General features: G+C 43.1%; 1 protein-coding gene across 1 annotated transcript in view; it reads right to left on the bottom strand.

Annotated features, from left to right (window-relative positions):
* Nucleotides 1-10,758: 10,758 nt before the first annotated feature.
* The window catches only part of LOC134541859 (PAS domain-containing protein cky-1), a 388,065-nt gene continuing 378,391 nt past the window's right edge, over nt 10,759-20,432 (bottom strand). The window contains exons 9-10 of the mRNA XM_063385558.1: nt 11,557-12,482; nt 10,759-10,784 (exon numbers count right to left, since the gene is read on the bottom strand). Of these exons, the coding sequence (XP_063241628.1) occupies nt 10,759-10,784; nt 11,557-12,482 (952 nt within the window). The remainder of the gene's footprint in view (nt 10,785-11,556; nt 12,483-20,432) is intronic.

Below are 20,432 nucleotides of genomic sequence, written 5' to 3'. Positions count from 1 at the left end.
GTAAGTGCAAGCCTCGCGCGCGGTCTGGTAAATCATACACGCCTGCCCGCTCCCTGGTAGTCCGAACAATGCGACATGTTCCACAGCAAGAGAGCATTATTTTATATCCTGGCCGCAAGTAGTCCTTCGAGAGGCTGGAGATGTGCGACGGGACAAAAAAAAATGATATACTAGCAGACAGTGCTTATAGATTTGGTCCTTAAAAAGAGAAAGACTGGCTTCCCCGGTGGCCTCCCCGAGCTGTACTCGCCTCGGTGGTCCATTGTTCGAACCCGAGGACTGGCAGCGTGCCATCTGCGATCACGAGCGTACGTAGAATTTCATTTCTGTGGAGGGGTTGGGGGGGGGGGCATACATCAACTTTGCCCGCTGTTTGATTTCAAACTATTTCCTCGTGTTTGTGGGAATGATACGCCCCAAACTATGCACCCGTCATGAAGTTGTCTCTTCCTGGCGAAGTGTAGAAAGGATGAAGTTTCAAAATTCGACTGCCTTTTAAATACCTCCCGAAAGGTCGCGACAGTAGTTATAAAATTTCCACTAAAATACAGTCACTATGAGTTTTGAGAGGTAACAATAACTTTACATGGCGTGGAAATGAAGATAAAGGTGTAAATCAAGTGCCTTGAATTCTTTTTTTTTTTAATCGGTACCGGGTGCCTAAAAATATTTTGAAAACAAGTGTTTTTGCCATTTTAGCTCTTTTAAATTACAGTTTGAAAACTAAATGCGGAAACAGAACTATCTATCCGCCCTCAGCGCACTGACCCTACTCGGGTACCCAGACACGGAGCAGAGGAATGGTGAGTGTGACTGGATGTCGGGCCAGAAACCTCCGGGTGACTAGCCTCGTGGAGAGGGGAGGGGGTGGTCGCACCTACTTGGCGGCGGAGCCAACTCCGAGACTGTCCGGCCCAAGTGGTTGGGTTATTGCATTTCCGTGGGCTTGTTTATTGTTCTAGGGCAATATCCTGCGGATATTTGACTGCGTGTTTTAATAATTTTTTTTTAAATATATTATAGATGGACGATTCTATTAGGATGTATCTGCCACACAACCCGGAAACTGTAGAATCATTCCTGTCGCGAACAAAGAGTCCGGTGCAATCATCACGCCGTGCATCTTTTCTGACAGTCATGGCATTTTGTGTCGTAATTTCGAGGACTTCGCAACCAATCCGACTCTTTGCCTCGACCAGATTTACGTTGGAAGAAATATTGAAATATTTGACGGTGGCCATTTTTTACACTTTTACGCGTGACGGTCCTTGTCGCCCGAGCTGAGGAGACGGACGTGGGTCGCGCCTGCCGTCGGTCACTGCCAAAACTCCCGTCTGGCACCCCTTCCCCCCTCATCGACCTGTTGAGCGTGACTCACGCCACCACGTGAACGTTCTTCACCTTCACCGCCGAGCTGGGCTGACCCCGTGCATCCATCGAGCTGTTGAGAACACGAGCCAGTAACTGGCCATGTTAGCATATTAGAATTTTCTACAGCATACGTAAATAGTCCAAGTTACACGATTAAAATTATTCACCTAATCGAGCTAATAATTCCCTTCCCCCTCCCCCAAAAAAGAATAGTATGTTTGATTACGTTTTGAATTATCAATAGTATGGTTATTAAGGATTGCGTGACAAAAATTTGTAGCCACAAGCAGCTAATAATTTGATGCAGGGTGGACGTTTCAAAACTTAGAAAATAATGCCTATAATTAAAAAAAAAAGTTTGGATTTAATTTTGTTCAGGACTGAAATTAATGGGCCTATCAACTGTTCTCGGCTTGATATTGGATTTTCAGACAACCTGTGTGCATACAATATATTGCAGCGCGCTTGCAGTACGTTCCCGAACGTCTTGCGAGTATCGTGAGGGGTAACCGGGGCGTAAGGGGGAGAAGGGGAAGGCTGGGCCAAGACGTCTGACGAATCTTCGGGGGCGCGGCATATTTCTTAGATTGCTACACCCGTTTTAAAATATGTTTACCATGTAGAGCTTGACGACCGATGTGTAAATTGATGTCTTTAGTAAATTTTGGAACGTAAACTACTTAAGGCGCGTTGAGGGTGAAACTTTAGTGTGCAACGGAAATGCAATGAGATGCGTGCGCATCACACAATGGGAATTTTTAACAGATTGAAAGTGCAATGCAGATAAGCGTTTTGCTACAGCCACAAGCTGAAGTCGTCAATATGGCGAACCCGCGTGTGGCAATATTCACTTTCGATTTGTGAACCCCGGGGGATCCACTAGCTTGAAACTTTACGATAGTGAAACTATCCTGAAATACACTTCGTAAACTTCAATAGTCATAAAAGAAGACATAATCGAAACTTTAATTAGGCCTATACCTATAATTATTCACCCAAGAAAATTGTGTTGATAAAACATGGCGTCAAACAGATTTAACATTTTGTTGGTTCTCTATAACAGTACTAACGCAGTGCTTTCTTTATTAATTTTTCAATCTGAACGTGGCAGTCAAATATGTGCTTTAAAACAAAAATAAAGTGTAACTTCGAACGCGTTTACATGATAAGAACACGCATCGGTAGGGACTGGAAAAATTCGCGGATTCAATGACTTCCAGGATAGACTCCACGATCCTCTGCACACTCGGGCAAACGTCACCTGTTTATTGGCTACTGACTCGTGAGGCGTCTCAACTGGGAGACTCGTGATTCGATACTGCTTTGACTGAGGGGGTTTATAATTGGCCCACAGTCATCCAGGTTAACAGTGAACCAATAACAGAAGTTGCATAAAAATACAAATATTTGCATTTTAGCATGTCGTGAAATGAATCCGCGAATTTTTTCCGGTCTCTACGCATAGTTTGTTATTTTTTTTTCTTCTTTTAATTCCGTAGGGTCCGAGCAACGCGTCTCCATCGGACTGTGAAGCGCACAGAGACAATGGCTTCGAGGCACGCACCGGGGAAACCCGGCGGATCCGTCAGAAATGCAGCAGGGCCCGGCCGAAATACTCGGCAGTTAATCTCACAAGCACCTTTCGTCCGTCGCGCGACCTCGGCGTGTTCCCACGCCGAACTGCCGAGGCCGGCTTGGGGACGGAGTTCCCCGCGCGCAAGGACGCCTCGCAGCCGGATCCTTCAGGCTCCTGGTTGTGTGGGACGCCAGCTTCCTGGATCCGCCCGCAGGAGCGCTGTCGTCGAGGCTGTGTCACGTCGCGTGATGACTAGAGACCGGAGAAATTCGCGGATTCATTACGTGATAGTCTAGAATCCAAAAACGTTTGCCTTTTTACTGCATCAGTAGAGACACCTGTATTTCGCGATTTCATTTCATGTCAAGGTATTTCACAAAACACTGTAGCTTTTTCTAAGAGTCGTGACAAATTGTGACGGTGACCACATTCTCATTGGCCCCGTCAAGAGCGGGACGACACCTCTCACCGACCTCAGCCAATAACCACAGGAGAAAAGCTACAGTATTTTGTGAAACACCTTGACACGAAATGTATTCGCGAAATACAGGTGTCCCTATGCATCAGTAATTGGGCCACAGTTTATCTGAATGACACTCGGCCAATGAAAAACCTTCAACAAAAGAAGTATCGAATCACTAGCGTCCCAGTTAACAGGCGTCACGAGTCATGTAGACAATGAGCAGATGTAATTTTCCCGCGTGCGTTGAGGATCATGGAGTATATCCTACAAGTCATTGAAATCGCGAATTTTTCTGGTCTCTAGTGATGACGTGTGGCGGCGGTGCATCTTTTAGAATGAACGCATTCTTCCTAATGACCAGGGGCGTGCATATTTCGCTAAAAGATTCCGAGACTAGCTGAAAGTTAAAACACTGTAGCATCGTCCGTGTTTCTTAATTGGGTGATTTTTATTTCGGCCCAATGTAGATTTTTACAACACCAATCGCAGTGAGTCAGCGCGGAATCAAACAAGTCCTGATTGGCCCGGTCATAATAAGGCAATGACTTATCTCGCAGACGGCCGCCAATCACAAGTAAGAAACCACTGGTACGGGTATACTGTGTTGCAGTCTAATAGGCGTTCAGATTTATTCGCGAAAAATGCCTGCCCCTACTAATGACATTTCCCTTAAAATATTAACCCTTCCCCCCATCCTTTTCCTGTTTGCCCGCAAAAACTACACTCAATTTAATTTAATTCTTCCTAAGCCATGTATCGCAAAGTAGGTATTGGCTATTCCCCCAATAGTTTACAGTCAGTAAAAGCAGCGATTATTCTTCCGAATATTCTGTTCTCCGTCAAGTAATGGCGGTCGAGGATTTGTGCATTGATCTATCTGTTTCACATTTGTTGCTGTGTAGAGTCTGAACATGGCCGCGAAACCGATTTGGATTTTTAACATGATGGGTTTGGACGGAGTCGTGCAATCATCTGGAAATACGTGTGGCAAAACTTTCATATTACATGGTATGTTGTGTTGTGATTTTTAATTGAATAAATGTTTGTAATTATGGAATAATTTTAAGCATTTTTATGTTTTTCTACAATAATTTGTACCAAATAAAGGGTCCTTATTAACTTAGTTTAAATACAATAAACAAAAATCTATGAATTAACTGAAATGTTTTTGTGATTACGTTAAATCATAATTATTTTTATACATAAAAAATTAAACTATGAACAAAATGAGGTCCAAAATGATAAATTGTTTTAGACATCGAGCCAAATGATTTTTGACACCAGCATTGATTATTAGGTTATTACAGTTTCTCATCAGTAAAATAGTGGGTACCAGTAGTATTCTTTTGTCAAAGTGCAATACGTACTACAAAATAAAGTGCTACTATTTCCTTTCCATTTGATCATCGGTTTTTGAATTAGGATAAAATTATTTACAAAACTTTATGAACATTAAAATCTATTTTTTTAAAGTAATATAATCCAGGCTAAATTAAGTAGGCCTACTTTTATGTTAGTAGTCCGACGCGCTACTGACTACGCTATTATACCCGACTGATAAACTGGTAGTTACATTATCTTAAATAATATACTATGGATAATTTATTTTACCAAAGGGGCAATTTTTCTTACATTTTACGTGCTATAAGGAACGTGCAGCAAGTTTACAAGTTTTTCGAGCGCCATGATTCTGTTAAAATGGCTTATAAACACACGAGGTTATAGCTTCTACACGCCGTCATGAGAACCAGTTCTGTATGCAGAGGCAATAGGTAGTCCGGGAAATACAGGTAGCTTTTGTGAAGCTCCCGGAAAATAATATACGTAATAAAAAAAATGCGCTAGAAATACTGCTCCGTATGCGATTAACCATGATATTTAGTGCAGCTACTTGTATGATTACTTCATCAAGTACGAAATACATCATTTAACCACGATTTTTTTATGTAACAATTGTTTCAGAACTACAAATTAAGGCTTAAAGACTTCTTCACAAAGCAGTACTTATTTGCCAAATAAATCTCTGGTTATGGATTCCTCCCATAGCTAAATTAGTTTCGCCTAGTAATGTGTAGCGTAATTTAAAGCGAAAATACGGTAGGCAAAATGATGCAACCTCTGTGGCGACGAGCCACGTCATACAAAGTTAATAACTGCTGCGAATCTACATTTTCAATACAATTTTATTTCATGCCAAAATGAGACTCCACTACGGGGTTTCTCGTTCAGTGGCGAGAACTCGTCTCATTGTGACTCACATGCTTCCATCGCTGCGTTTGGGACTAGAATATGAATTGGGTTTCAGGGTCCGAATGTTTCGGGTTGTACAAGACTCGTTGGGAGTTGAAATCACAGATTCGTTTGTTTTTTTTCGGAGAAAAGAAATAATTTACCCCCCCCCCTCCCCCGGCCGTGATCCGTGGGCGCAGAATGACTTGACGCCAATCAATCAGTGAGCACAGAGTTGATCCCCGAGGGATTACATAAAAGTACATACGACGAATAACCTTTATGTAAAAAACAAACATGACGTTCCCCAGTTTAATGTAAGGACGATAAAGAGTGAAACGAATGATCTAAGGAAGATTTTTATATTTAGTAAGCGTGATTTTGGGGCTTCGCGCGGGCAAATGAAAAGCTTTCTCCATCGCTCGGCCATTGTCGAACTCCACTCGGCCGTGCGTCCAGGCCGCAGACGCGCGGAGTGACTCGGTCCTCGCTAGTCCACGGGCGGGAGGAGGTGTCGGAGCGGTGACCAGCATCTCCTCCGGGTACGGACGCCTCGCCGCGCCGCGACAATTAAAAGAGCCGGGACATGATGGCCGGCGCGATGGAATGCCGGCCGCTGATTGAATTGTCGGGCTGTGGGAAGACGGTGCCTCCGCCCCGGCTGGACCAATGGCCGTCGTGCCCCGGGCATCAGGCACGGTCCGTCGCCCGCCGGGACGTCTCAGTCAGCTTGTAATTGGTCGGCTAATCCCGCCTCACGCGAAAAATTGGTTGCCGACAGTCGGGCCACTCACTGCCTTCGACACAGGCTGCATCCTTTACACGAACATGGCCGGGTGGTAAATGTGTAAGAGTTAATGAAAAAAAAAAAAAAACTTGATAGTTACACGTTGCTCTTCGAAGCCCAAAGCTGGTTAGAAATCTATGTATGCTCATGCCTCCCAGCCCTCTGGTATCGGCCTCGATTATCAATGTATGTTTGAATGGCATCGCCCTGCCCGTAGACAAGACGTTTGCCTTAGACACAAACTCACAAACTCTTTTATAACCTTGCTCCTTGCGTGGACATGAAGAACGCCTTCTAAACAGGCCGGTGTTTAGGGAAATGTAGGTTTTTTTTCGGCCATGCCAGCTGAAAGTTACTGTTACATTAAATCTTGCGATAATTTACCGTCTGGGACTTTACTCTTGCGTTATCAAGTCGAGCTAGTTGATAGTGCTAGTTTATAGTTTTTTTTTAACTAAGGGTTGTCTTTACCGTTTTCATGTTTATACTTATAGAATCCCAAAATAAATTATAATTACAAAAAAATATCTTTCTACCTAAAGCCGTGTTTAGTAAGTTTGAAAAAGAAACACATTTAGAAGTTATTTGTGCTGTTGATTTCGCAGAGATCGTTAGCCCTAATCGAACCAGTTTCCGCAACAAAGCCGGTGGAAGCATGCAAATGTGAAATATGAGGCATTCTGTAAGGCGCAACAATAACCATCACATATTTCCTATTCAATTTAAACAGAAATTTTTCGCAAATGCCCGCTGTGGCTCGCGATCTTCTTACACTCCCGTCGTGCAAGCCTGCCTCAATGCGTGTATGATTCCACTCGGTCTGTGTCGTGGTACGAGACGGGAGACCTAAGATCCACATAAAGTTCTGCCATTCCCGATGACACCCGAACAATTCACCCTTCGGCCAACTTCGGGATTTGTTTTATTTTTGCGCAGGAAACATGAATTCAAATATTAAAAGTGGTCGGTTAGGTTAGCTACATTAAAACACTTTAAAACGCTATGGACGGTTAGTTAGATTAGTATAGCTACATTAAAATAAACAAGAGAAATATAAATATGTATAAATAAACCCGAGGTTGGCCGAAGGTGAATTGTTCGGGTGTAATCGGGCAGGGACAGAACTTGATGGACACCTGTTGCCGGGCCGCGCGAACATCGTCATTATCGCCTGTTATCCGGCCCGCCGATAAGGGGAGGAAGTGGCGGGCTGGGGTCTGCGACGCCTCTTATCCGCGCCCCATCGGACCCCGGGCAGGGCGTGCCTTGATGACACGTTCGGCGACCCCCCATGGGCCCCTATAAACCCCCTCCCCCCTCTTTTTTCATCTAACTTCGCGGCGGGGATTTAGTTCTTTATCACTCAATTTACGCCTCGCCGCGTCGGCGCAGTGTAACACCCTCCCCCTGGGTCTCTCCCCCCCCCCCCCCCCGTGCCTTGCCGGATACACCTGCCGTCCCCAAATGAACATCTATCCCTAGGTAATACACGGAGCGGACCTCAAATATTATAATGGCCTCATGGCCACTTGGAGCACACGACTCAATTCATGCCGCGGGGAATATAAAAATGGGGGAAAAAAAGGGGGGGGAGCTTGGATGGAATCTATCCCACGACCCTCGCCACATGAGCGTGACGTCACAACGATCAAGGCCAACCGAAGACCGCTAAAGTAGTCTGTGGTTACGACTCGACTCGTTCTTGCAAAAAATCCGTAGTTTTCTCAATGTTTGGAGACCCGGTATCGCAGGTGGAACACACGCCCTTAAACGTGGCCTGGTAGAAGTGTCTCGGTTCTCGTCCACCCACACTTGAAGTACATTCCACGAACGAGTGTTTTTTTTTATTCTATAGGTAGGGACCGGAAAAATTCGCGGATTCAATGACCTCTAGGATAGCCTCCATTATCCTCTGCACATCTCAAGTATACACGCGTGTTCATTGGGTACTAAATTGTGAGGCGTCTCCACTGGGCAGCTTGTGATTCGACGCTTCATTGGTCGATGGTCTCTCATCGGACCAGAGAGCTCCAGTTAAACCGCGAGCCAATAGCAGAACAAGCAGAATTGTACACATGTTTTAATTTCAGCCTATCACGAAATGAATCCGCGAATTTTTCCGGTCTCTATCTATAGGTTATCTATCCGTGACACCAGGTGCCGTGCAGATATTCTTCAATCGGTCCCGTTATTGGAAAATCGACTTGACGCTTTTCAAAAGGGTCGAGCTTCGGACAGCATTTAAGATGGGCCTACGTTAAACAGGGTTTCTACACTGTGGACAGTCAGGGAAGTTGGAATTGTTCAGGTAAAACCAGGTAATTTACTTGCAATTCCGGGAAGGTCGTGGAAATTCCTTATTGATGATTTTTTGAGGTGAAATTTTCATGCTCCAGTCTATCATCACCTGACTGAAAGATTTTTTTTTCTTTTCAGAGTTGGTTTAAGTGCATGGTCCTACACACTATAAAATGGTGTATGTAAGGTTGTGTTTGAAATAGAAAAAAAAAAGTGTAGAGAGAACTAATTAAGATATGGGAATAGTGAGGCTGGAATGTTTTCTCTTTTTCAAAAATTTGCAAATTTTTAAATTATTATTTTTTTTATTTATCCAAGGAAATTTGAGATTTTTGTTAGGGAAGTTCGGGAAAATTTGACTACAGATTCGCATGGACACCTGTTAAACGTTACTCAATGTTATCCAGTTTTCTGTAACTTCGCTTAAGTGAATGGCTATTAGGTATTGTCAAATGGTATTTGGGTAAAAAAAAAATTATAGTTTTAAAAATTCAAATTTTTAAGCCTTTGTTGTTTGCCACAAGCAATAACATTACGTACGCGGTTTAAATCTCAGTAAAGTCTCATTGCCGTGCTGAGCTGGACATAAATATGTGCGCCAGTTCAATATTTTGCGTCGTAGAAGCGACGACGCTAGCTTGTGCGGTAGTATTACTTTCATTGCTTCTTTTCACCGGGGCATCAAATCATTTCACATATTAGATGGATGTTATCTAAATTCATGATATGTAATTTAACATTAAAGGTGAACGACCCACATCTGATTGTCACACTGCAAACTAATCCCGGACAATATTATCCGACAGGAGATGGTCTCGTAGTGTTTATTCGTTTTATTTAATGTTTTAATTTAACTAGCACATTCTGCAGCAAGGGATCACTAATAGTAAATCACATAATGTTAACACAACATTCAATCACTCAAAATTTATAATTTACTCTTATATACTCAGTCACACTGAGAACATATACCTAATATACTCTTCTACTCGATTGCACTAAGTGCGATTACCTACGAGTCTGAGATTAAATATATCGACGGAGAGCGTCCCCTTCATTTGTTTGGACACATTTGCGTGCCAGTTTGGATGATATGGTTAATTAAAACATTGCACGACTTGCACAACAAGCCACATAAAGTTAGCCAACAGTTATTACTACTTTTTCATATTAAATTTTTCATTGAACAGATTTAACACCTTTTTATTTATCTCTAGAAGTATCAACCGATAAACGTTTTTCTGAGGCAAAATCGTGGTATCCAGCTGTTACTTGAAACCAAATATAATAATACATGGGTATAATATACTTTTGCAATTCGTCTTGCTAGAGCAGGGCTGTTACAGCAACGCTGGTAAGTTAGCGTAGTATTATTTTCTCGCGGAAACTGAGGTGAGTACAGACCGTACAGTCGTAAGGCAATCTTCAATGAAAACAATGTTTTAAATACATTTGGAAGACTGTGCCAACACTGCGAGTTTTTTTTTGTAATGTGGCCTATGCAAAATGACCTTTAAAGCTGAGCCATATATATATAAGATTGTTAGCTAATGAAAAAAGAATCAGACCATACCTCACTCGTATTTGATACGTTCGGTGAGCTGAAGAAGGAATTGCTTCTTTGAACTGTTGCCGCCGCGATACCATGAGTTTGCAAGATAACGAATGTTCTACTTTCTTTTTATTTTTATTTGGCACTTTCGTTGTAAACACACTGTGAGATGCTCCGAGCCGGTTTCTCCGACCGGCGATTGTCACTTCGTGTGACACCGCACCATTTGTCCTGGTGCGTGAACCGCCGGCTGACGAAGCTGTTTTCATCGTCGGAGTCCTCCTGGCGAAGGACAGAAGAAATACTTCCGAGACATACATTCGTTCTTTCTTTTTCTTCTCTCTTGGCTCCACGTGCTTGTTAAGGGGGGAGGGGAAGGGGGGGGGGAAAGGACGGAGATGTCGTCATCACAGACTGTACTGACAATATGTCATACTTAATACAGATGGCATCTGCTATCTCTGGGTCGCGGCGCCGACCAATCACAGGCCCCCGGTCTCCCTGACGTCTGAAACAGAAACAGGAAAACATTCCTAAGTCGTGTGGTTCACTTGTCAACTAGCCATGGCAGTACGTTTCGATACAAATTCAAATAATCTATTAATCAGTTCAACCATAGTTTTATGCGGTTAAAAAAATTAGAAACTGTCTTGTCTATTTGTTCTTTCAATTACCATGTGACAATTTCATGTCTACGATTTTGGGTCATTATGCGTGGAGAAATAAAGTAACCAAGTTAAGAAGTGGCATGTAGTCAAAAGTAACATTGGTTTGCAAAAACACCTTTATTTATGCAACAACGCCGTTTGTGTTCTACCCTCCTGATGCAACAAGAAAATATACACCTGCATTCGCAGAATTGATACCAAAAAAAAGGGCAGCCTTGAATGGATCAGACACGAGTATTTCTTATGTAGAAATGTATTCGATACAGTGCATTCAAGGGGCAAAGCTAAAATAAAAAGTACTGAAAACTTGGGTTAAAGTACAGAGAACATATTCACAACCCATTTCACTGTTATAGATCGAGTATTTATTTTTAATGGTGAGTGTTGTGGCATGATATTTTTTTTACAATACAATTTCTAAGAATGTTCCATAACAGTTTTGACAAAAGGATATAGAAATCTTATATAAATTCTCTTTTAATTTCTTGTTATCGCTGGCTGAAAGCCATTTCTGTTGGACTACTTATTAAAACACAGATATGAGTGGTTGGATACTCCAGACTCCTAGTAGGATCGTCCGGCAATGAACGTAGGTTGAAGAGGCGCTGTTACCTGCGGCGGCGGGCGACTGTCCGGGCACGGCGTCCAGCTCCGCCTCCAGCCTGGGCGGCGGCGGCAGCTGCAGCGGGAAGAGGCGGTGCTCGGGCGGCCAGCAGAGCGCGTGGTGCTGGAGGCGACACGGCTCCTCGTCGGCGCACGCCGCCCCCGGCGCCCGCCCCAGCGGCACGTGCTGCTCCGCCGCCCACTCGAACGTGAAGACGGCGTGGGGCGTGGGCGTGGGCGGCGTCGTGACGGCGTACGGGCTGAGGTCGTGGTGCAGGATGTCGGGCACCTTCTGCAGCGCCGAGTCGGACCACGGCGGGCTGGGGTTCCACTGCTCCATGAACTCGGGGTCGAGCGCCGCGACCTTGGGCGCGGCCCGGAGGCGGGGCGCCGCCCCCGCCGCCATCAGCACCGTGCCGCCGCCGCCACCGCCGCCGCGCTCCAGGTCCGCCATGCCGTCGGCGGAGGGCGACGAGGCGGGCGACAGGTGCTGCCTCAGCACGTCCGCCTTGCCCGCCGCCGCCTTCCTGCGGTGGTTGTGGTGCAGGTGCAGGTGGTGCGGGGGCGGCGACCCCGCCTCCTCCGGGGGCGGCAGGTGCGCCGCCGCCGAGTGCAGCGAGTAGTCGACGGGCTCCGCCTCGGCGCGCCTCGCGTAGCGGTACTCGTGGTAGCCGGCGTGCTGCTGGGAGCCGTTGTGGTGGTGCGGGGGCGGCTGCGGGTAGCCGTGCGGCGGCGGCGGCTCGTAGGGGGACATGACGGGCGGCGGGGGCGGCGCCGGCTGCTGCGGGGGCGGGTGCTGGTAGTAGACCGCGGCGGCGGCGGCCATCCTGGAGGCGGCGTGCGCCTCGTAGGCCAGGCCGTACTGCAGCTTGCTCTGCACCATGTAGTAGTGGTAGAGCCAGCTGTTGGCGCGCATCACGGCCGCCTCGCGCTCGCTGCAACAACCACAGGCCCGTCGTCTCGCTGCGTCTGCTCGTGAACAATTGGAAGCCTTCTTTTCACAGATGAGAGAGCCAAACGTTCGATCGTGCATCTTCGGTCTTTTTTTTTGTTCATTGTAAATAAATATGGCGGGGTTGATAAAAGGATAGCCTACTAATGGTCCATTTGGTTAGGATAGCTACATTATAAATACTTTAAAACATTGTGGACGGTTGGTTTGGTTAGGATAGCTACATTAAAGATACAAAAAAAAAAGCATGAACTTCGGGGAACTTCGGTTTTTGGCTCTCTCGTCTGTGAAATGAAGGCTTCCCGTTCACACAAAGGCACGCCGCCTCGAGACTGTCGCGACAGGACGCGAAGCGAACACATCGAATGACTGCTCCGACTTCGTCGCTAGCAGACCGTCTGATGGCTGCAGTGTTCTGCGCATGCGCATGACTTTACATCTGACTACACTGTAAATGGTCTTGTAAATGGAACTGAAATATGCACGTAAAATTAAATAAATTTGTACGTTTACATGAAAAAAAAACTATATCACTACAAAATAGTGTTCGCAGTAATACTGGGGTTCGGATTCTTACCCGGGCATTTATGCTTTGTGCTATCCCAGTAGGCCTACCTCCAGTAGAAAAAAAAGGTTTTGTAAACCGTTCCCAGAATAGCTTTCCAGTATCAACTGCGCATATTAATAAGCATAAAAAACAAAATAAAGTCCAATTTTTGTTATTCTATTATATTTTAAATGGTTTAAAAAATTATGCTTGAAAGAAGTATCAATTAAAATATAACGTTATGCGCCAATTTTCGTAAGAAATACTCAATACCATTGCCATTTGTTGTAGTAACAATATCTTTCTTGTAGTATTAAAATAATTGGTTGTCTGTAAAGTCGGTTTACGGACGATAGTTCAACGTGACAACCTCATAACAAAACATTGATGAAATGATTTCATACTTATATGAATAAAATTGAATCATTTTAATTTTAATAATAGAAGAATAAATACTTTAAATTATACTAGTAATCAGATTTTTAAAATGCAAGAATAATTAACCTTTATTGCCGAAATTGTTGTTGTAATAAGCAATGAAAACCACGTCAACTTTTCACTTCAGTTTATAAACAGTCGACAAAACAGTTCACGTGTAGATGTAAGTTTTGTGCTGCCACTGTCTTTCTTCTCCTCGGACGCATAGGCCAATCGAGTGGTAGAGAGATAGATGCGGCGCAAGCGTACAATGAGCGTAACGGGGCACAGCGTAACGGAACAATGTGAGTAACGGGACACAGCGTAACGGAACAATGTGCGTAACGGGACACTTTTTCGTGAGTGCAGCCGGTGTTCGTCGATTTATTAGACGTTGTCACGTCAAAAAAACTATCTCTTGGAAACTGGTTTCCAACGGTAGGTATCTTTTGTAAAAGTACTTTAATGTGAGTAAAATTCACTTGTAGAGCTGGTATGTTCGGGAAACACCAATCGGGATGAGAAGGTTGCGTTAAGCCGGCCGTGCGCAGGTCACTACACCCCCGGTGACCTCGCTGGTTTACTCGCGGCGGTATCTGGAATAGGAGCGGCTTATCTCGCGGCGCGTCAACTAGAGCGGAAAATTAGCACCCGCGTATCTGGAATCTCGTACCCTCCGAGGATTCCCCGCGCATGCCGGTCTTCACCTCCCCCCCTCCCCCCCTTCCGCAAACCTGGTTCTCCTCTCCATTCCATCGCCCGAACTTGGGACGAGAAAATAACTGCACACAGCTTCCCGTAAGCGTCGCTGCGATATTTACTGCCTGTGATACCCCGCCATTATAGGGACACTTAACATTAAGGAACAAAGACCTGCCATTTTATCGACGTTGAATTGTGCTAGTGGGATAAAGGCATAGGGCTGATGCGTGCGGTGATGGGTGTGTTTGGAATTTTATAAAAACCTACAATGTAACTTTTTTAGATTGAGTACCCCATCCTAGCTGCTTACCCCGCAGTCGCAAACTATACCTACGTGTTCCACAGTGTTCGTAGTTTGTATTTATGATACTTGTTTCGAGGCCATAATTTTTAGGCATGTAAACGTGTTTTGGCATCACGGTTCGTTTTAAACTAAATGATTTCCTCTCGTATGTTTACCCTCCTGTCAGGTGGTGTAGGCCTAAGTGGTGCTTAGATCACTATCGCTCAGCTACATTGAGCTTATAGTTTCCTGGAATGGCAGCCGTAAGTAAATAACTCGCCTCAAAGTCCAGTTTAACCAAAAATCAGCAATATTTAACGAACAGATTATTTTATTTTGTGTTTTAGAGTTTTTTTAAGAGCCTACAATCTTTTTACTTCATTTTCCCGCCCGCATTATTTAACTAATAGCGATTTAAATTTTGGGTGTTTACACCAGCTTGTTTTGCAAAATTTATTTTAATATTCATTAGAACAACCTGATTAAATCATGAGTAAAATGATTTCATGCAGGAAATTCATTAAAAATATATTACTCGCATGCTTATTTTGTAGACGTGATGCTAAAACTCGGGTTGGACGCAAACAATCCTGCCAAACGGGGCCATTGGTCGGTTGACCAAGACCAGTGTTCCTTCCTAACCTATAGTCAAATCTAAATAACAACGGACCAAAAAATATATTATATCATTTTAACGAATTTATTGATAGTAAAAATAAATCATTGGAAGTATGAAAGTAAGTTGTTAGTATACAGATACATATTTTAAAAATAATTATTTGACTGCCCTAGACAAATATAAACTAGTTAAAAAACAGCTGAAGGGGCGAATTTACTTTTTAAAAATGAGCGAATGACTTTTGCTCGAGATACCAATCAATTATTTAATATATAATCTAATAAACTACGATATCTTTCAGAAACTGCGCTGATTTACACACTGCCAAGGCTGGCCTAGTGAAAGTTAAAGTAGGCAAACGTCCAAACCTCCAAATGAAGTGGTAAGGTCATATTAGTTCTTTAAACGCCAGTAAATTAAACTAATGACAATTCTATGTTACAGTTAAACAATTAATTTCTAATTACAATTAGATTTCAACATTTTCTTCGTCATTCCCTGCCTCCAAGAGACGGAAATATATACTACGGTTGAGTGCTACTACAGAGTTTGCCTATTATTCTCAGACGATGTTGCGAGAAGCGTGAAAAATTGTGAGAGCACGACTTTTCGGTACAATATACCTTTCCGGACATTGTTCGACCTTACTCGCGTAATTTAGTGACCTTGGACTTAGCGTTGAGGGTGTTCCTCCTTTTCCAATTAACTCCGCGCATTTCGCAATGATCCAGTAGAGTAATCGCCGCCAAATTCTGGTGACATTCATCCCGGGGTGTGTCACAGCTTCTCGAGCGCATTACAGCACCGAAAAGTGTAAACATACGTTGTTCGCAACATTCTGCCAGCTCATGTGCAGGAGATCACTAAATGCTTCAGCAAATTAGTAACTGGTGTGAACAAAACGGCGTTTAAAAAACCTAGCCAATAGCCAACATGCTTGGAAACTTAACAGATATCCCTAAAGGCTTACTGTTATTTCTCCAGCCCAAAATTTAACACCTCCTTGGAGTAATGAAAGAAAAAAAATTGAAGTTAAAATTTGAGCTAAAACTCATATTTACTCGCCACGTTTCATATTTCATTGTGTCATTACTGTCAATGTTATCGTCCAATGGTTAGTCCTGTCAATTTATCGCGATAGCGGTTTTGTTTTTTATGTTTGGTTAAAAATTGTTATTGCGAGATATTTACCCTATATCGACACTATATTTTTGTGTAAATAAAACAAAAACATTTGTTTAAATTATAGATATGTGTAAATTTTATACATTTACGTAAAAACAACTGTATCACTACAAAATCATATTATTAATACTGGGTTAGGATTCTTAGCCGGGCATTTATGCTTTGTGTGGTCCCAGTACCTTCAATAGGTTAAAGTTATTTGTAAAACCTTTCCTGAACAGCTTTCCAGTATTAACTGCGCACATTAATAAGCTTAATAAAATAAGATTAAGTCAAATTAGTGAATAATCGATTATATTTTCCGTGGTTTGAAAATGATGTTTGAATGAAACATAAATTAAAATACAAAACTATCTCGAAAAACGTATTTCATATAATATGCAAAAATAAACAACCATGGCTACGTGTTGAACAAAGTTACATTATCTTTCTTGTAATATTACAAGCTGTTTCTTGGAAAATGGTTTCCATATAAATCTTTTGTCAAAGTACAGAAAATATTTTTTTCTGTGTAAAAGCTGTGAAACGTCTCGCGTGTATTCATAGCTTTGATCACTTCCGTGACAAATTTGCGGCTCGTAAATAACGTTTGGAAAAAAAAATGTGTAGTCATAATTTGCGACCGAACAACAAAATAGCGTTAGTGATAAATCTACATAATAGATAGCCCTTAAACCAAAATAATTTCACAAAGAAAATAAATAATTAACATGTTGTGTGGAACCGAGTCTTTATATGTAAGTGTGATGCAAGCGGAAAACCGCTTTTGAAGTTCTTTAGCGGAATTTTCATTCCTAGAAATGACTGGTTGCTAATCTTGTGCATAGAAACTGTTTTTCCCTCTCTAAAATGCTCTTGTCTCTGCATATACCAGGTGTGACCATGTGTTGGCGGGACACCCTGAAGTGCGTGTGTTTGCATCATGGAAACAGTTTTTTAAAAGGACAGTTTTTTTATGGAAATGGCTATGCGTAACGACGGACGTTTATAATCCACACTTGAAAACCACCATCAGGGGTTGTCAAGCACCGTTGTCGCGATGTTTCGGGTGTTTCAATACGGCGACGGGCGACTAATTACGTCACTGCATTCCATCTGCAGACAAGCTTTGGCGGTCTGGACAGGTGGTCTCCTAAATGAGCCTTCACGCCGTGTCTTCACTAACCACGGCGGCGGCTCCTCGGTCTATCCTATTACGAGCGTGATGACGGCTTGTCCTCCGCTGCCGGTCAGCGATAAGAGACGCGGCGCGGCGGACAGCAGGGGGGGGAGCCCGTGGATCGCCCGCAAGAGCTCCTCCTCGTGACGGCATCCGGCGCGCGGGTCCCTTTATGCGGCGCTGCGCTGCCCCGTTCCGTTTTCGTGGGCAATTACGGCGGGCGACCGCAAGGCCATCAGCCGGGCGCGAGGCGTCGGGCCCCGCGCCGCGGTGATGAGTTCTGCGGCGACGCCGGGAGACACCCTCCGGGAGCTGCTTGTAATTGCCCTCCGCCGGGCTGCTGTCGCGCGCGGGCCCCTGCCGAGCAAGCGGCCATGTCCGCGGCTCGGGCGCGATCTCGCTGCACCACGCCGCTGTGCCTCGACACGCCGGGGATTCTGAGATCGGAGTGGCGACCTGGTGGTCCGTGGTGATGGTCTCGGCCTGACCTGGCGCCGAACTGACATGTCTGGAATATGCACCGACGTCGTGCAGGAGATATTTTCGGGATCAGACGTAAATTCACGAGCATGCATTCATAAAATTTCGGATGTATAAAATACAAGTGTGATTTTTTTAAATGTTTTTTTATATATAGCGTTGAAGTCTCTTACCACGTGGAATTATATTTAAAGTTTTTTTTTAAACTATCCATTATATCAGTTTAATTATTTTTAAATATTTTTTTTTTCTTGGGAGAATCACGTTCAATACTAAACACGGTCGTTTTTGCGCAACACATTCTTATTACAGACTATTTAGTTTGATAAAAGCTTTCAAATACACTGTTGAATTTGTATGAAGTTCACTTTGTCGTAAATGAATCCACAAGAATAATCTTGTTGTGCAAGAAAAGCGTTCAAATATTTGTACAGACGGCTGAAAAAACACAGTTGTTTAAACCACGTGTGTTGGCCTTGTTTATAACCGAAAACAGAACTCGGAAACGGCGTTGTTTCTATGATGATCGAGCTATTGAATAAATTATTCCCCAATTAGAAGCTACTAATTGCCAAAATGTATCATTAAGATTCGATTTTTCAAACTGTGCAGCGTATATTCTGTAAAATACACCTGGAGAGTATTAAAAAAAATATTTTAATGAGGTTTGTTTGTACCAATAAAACTGACCGTTTAATTACGTAGTTATCTTTTACTGTGTAGAAGTAGGTGGGTGTTAGTCGGTTGTGCAGCGCAGGCTCGATGGTTAGGTAGCAAAGTCCGTAACCGCTAAATACACACGGTCGGAAATTATAATACCAGTTCCTACCGAAGAAAAAATATAATTCTTCATTTGGGATTAAAGAAATAGCAAGAAAACACCGTTAATTGTTTTAGTCGCGAGTGTTTGTGTTGATGCGCACTCGGTGTTGAGGAATTTTTCATACTGCGATAAAATATTATGTACCTAATAGAAGCTTGTTTTATATCCCTCCCCCACCACAAAAAAAAATGGAAATTATGCCTGTAACATAGTCGAATTTTGTTTTCTGTGCTCACTTTTCAGGAAAAGGATTTCTCCCAATTCTGTGACGGTCGTTTTTGCCTAGAGATAGGTAAACGTACGCTATTATTAAACATAGTTAACTCAGTCACGTTTCCAAAGACGGCATCACCGTAAACGTTGTAAAGGCATCTATCATTTCAAATCTCGGAGTTGTTTATTTTAAAGTTTGTTAGTCTAGGGTGTCTGTATCTCTCTCTCTACCCCTCCCTCCCCTCAATTTTTTGTTTAGTTTTGAAATCTAAATGTGTGTTTAAGAACCCTTGTCAATATAACGCAACTAATTTTACTATCACTTTACACTTATGTAATTATGTTCAACCTAGCATTTTCTTGTTTATCGTGAATGACTGGTCATTTGTGATTTGTTGCTGATTTTTCGTTGAAGAGGAGTAACAGATTAGTCTCAAATATGGTACTTATTTGTTGCTGAATATTCTTTAAAAAGTCAAAATTCCAATTCCTAAGAACGTTTCAGCATATACTAATCTCCATAAACGCAAATCAAGAAGTAACTGAAAATGGCAAAATAAAATAATCGGGGACGATGGTATGTTTTTTTGTTTTTTTTTAACGTGGGGTGAGTAGTAAAATTATAGTGTCTTAACCTGGTGGAAAAATTATCGTTGGACTGCACGAATGAAAATAAAACGTGCCGTAACCCTATTTACCAGTGTACGCTGTTCGTCTATTCGGCAACTAATGTCTTAGCCGACGGCCATTAATCTTTCGCTTGAAGTCGCTTCAGTAATAGCCTGAAGGTTTTTTTACCATTGCTAATTTAGTTGGCTATTAGCTGCTAGAATGTAGCTGATTTATATCTTCGTTTTTTTTATCTCTTCAATGAATTAAAAGCTTTGGAACTTTTCTTTGACTGTGTGCAGTGAAGTACCACAGGGTTTTGAAGTGCATATTGCCAGGAACACTTAGGGGCACCGTCTGCCCGGGCACACACAGCTGAGAAAAAATAACGCTATTTCAAAACTACTTAAGATATCCGAGTGGGGTCTGTTTACGAAAGCATTCAAAAATTCTCTGATGGTCGAAAAGTTCTTTTGATTTCGAATTAAGTTTTTTAAGCTATATTTCCATAAGAGTTTAAATGGCTAAAAAGCGTGTTTTCAGAGTAATTTTTGGGATCAAATAACCGGTACAGATTCTTGAAACCACTTAAGGGACCTGCATTACACCTTTACCTTCATTTCTATGCCGCATAATGTTACGGTCACCGCTCAAATTTCACATTTGTCCTACGGACGGCGAGAAGACTGCGCGCCAGTTCACAGCCTTGAGCTTAGGGGCGATACTGCGCTAGAAATATCAGCAAGCGTCACACTTATCATCCCGCTTCACTTACACACACACACACACACAGACTAGACGGGCCCCTGAAGTTAAGACGAGCAAACGCTAAAGGAAAGGGGTATGGTCAGATTTACCAATCGTTTTCTTATGAAATACATTGGTCTTGAGTTCTG

Source organism: Bacillus rossius, assembly GCF_032445375.1.
Source record: "Bacillus rossius redtenbacheri isolate Brsri chromosome 4 unlocalized genomic scaffold, Brsri_v3 Brsri_v3_scf4_2, whole genome shotgun sequence".
In the NCBI taxonomy this organism is placed as follows: Eukaryota; Metazoa; Arthropoda; class Insecta; order Phasmatodea; family Bacillidae; genus Bacillus; species Bacillus rossius.
The sequence above is the reverse complement of the archived record's forward strand: the minus strand, read 5'-3'. Positions and strand labels throughout refer to the sequence as shown.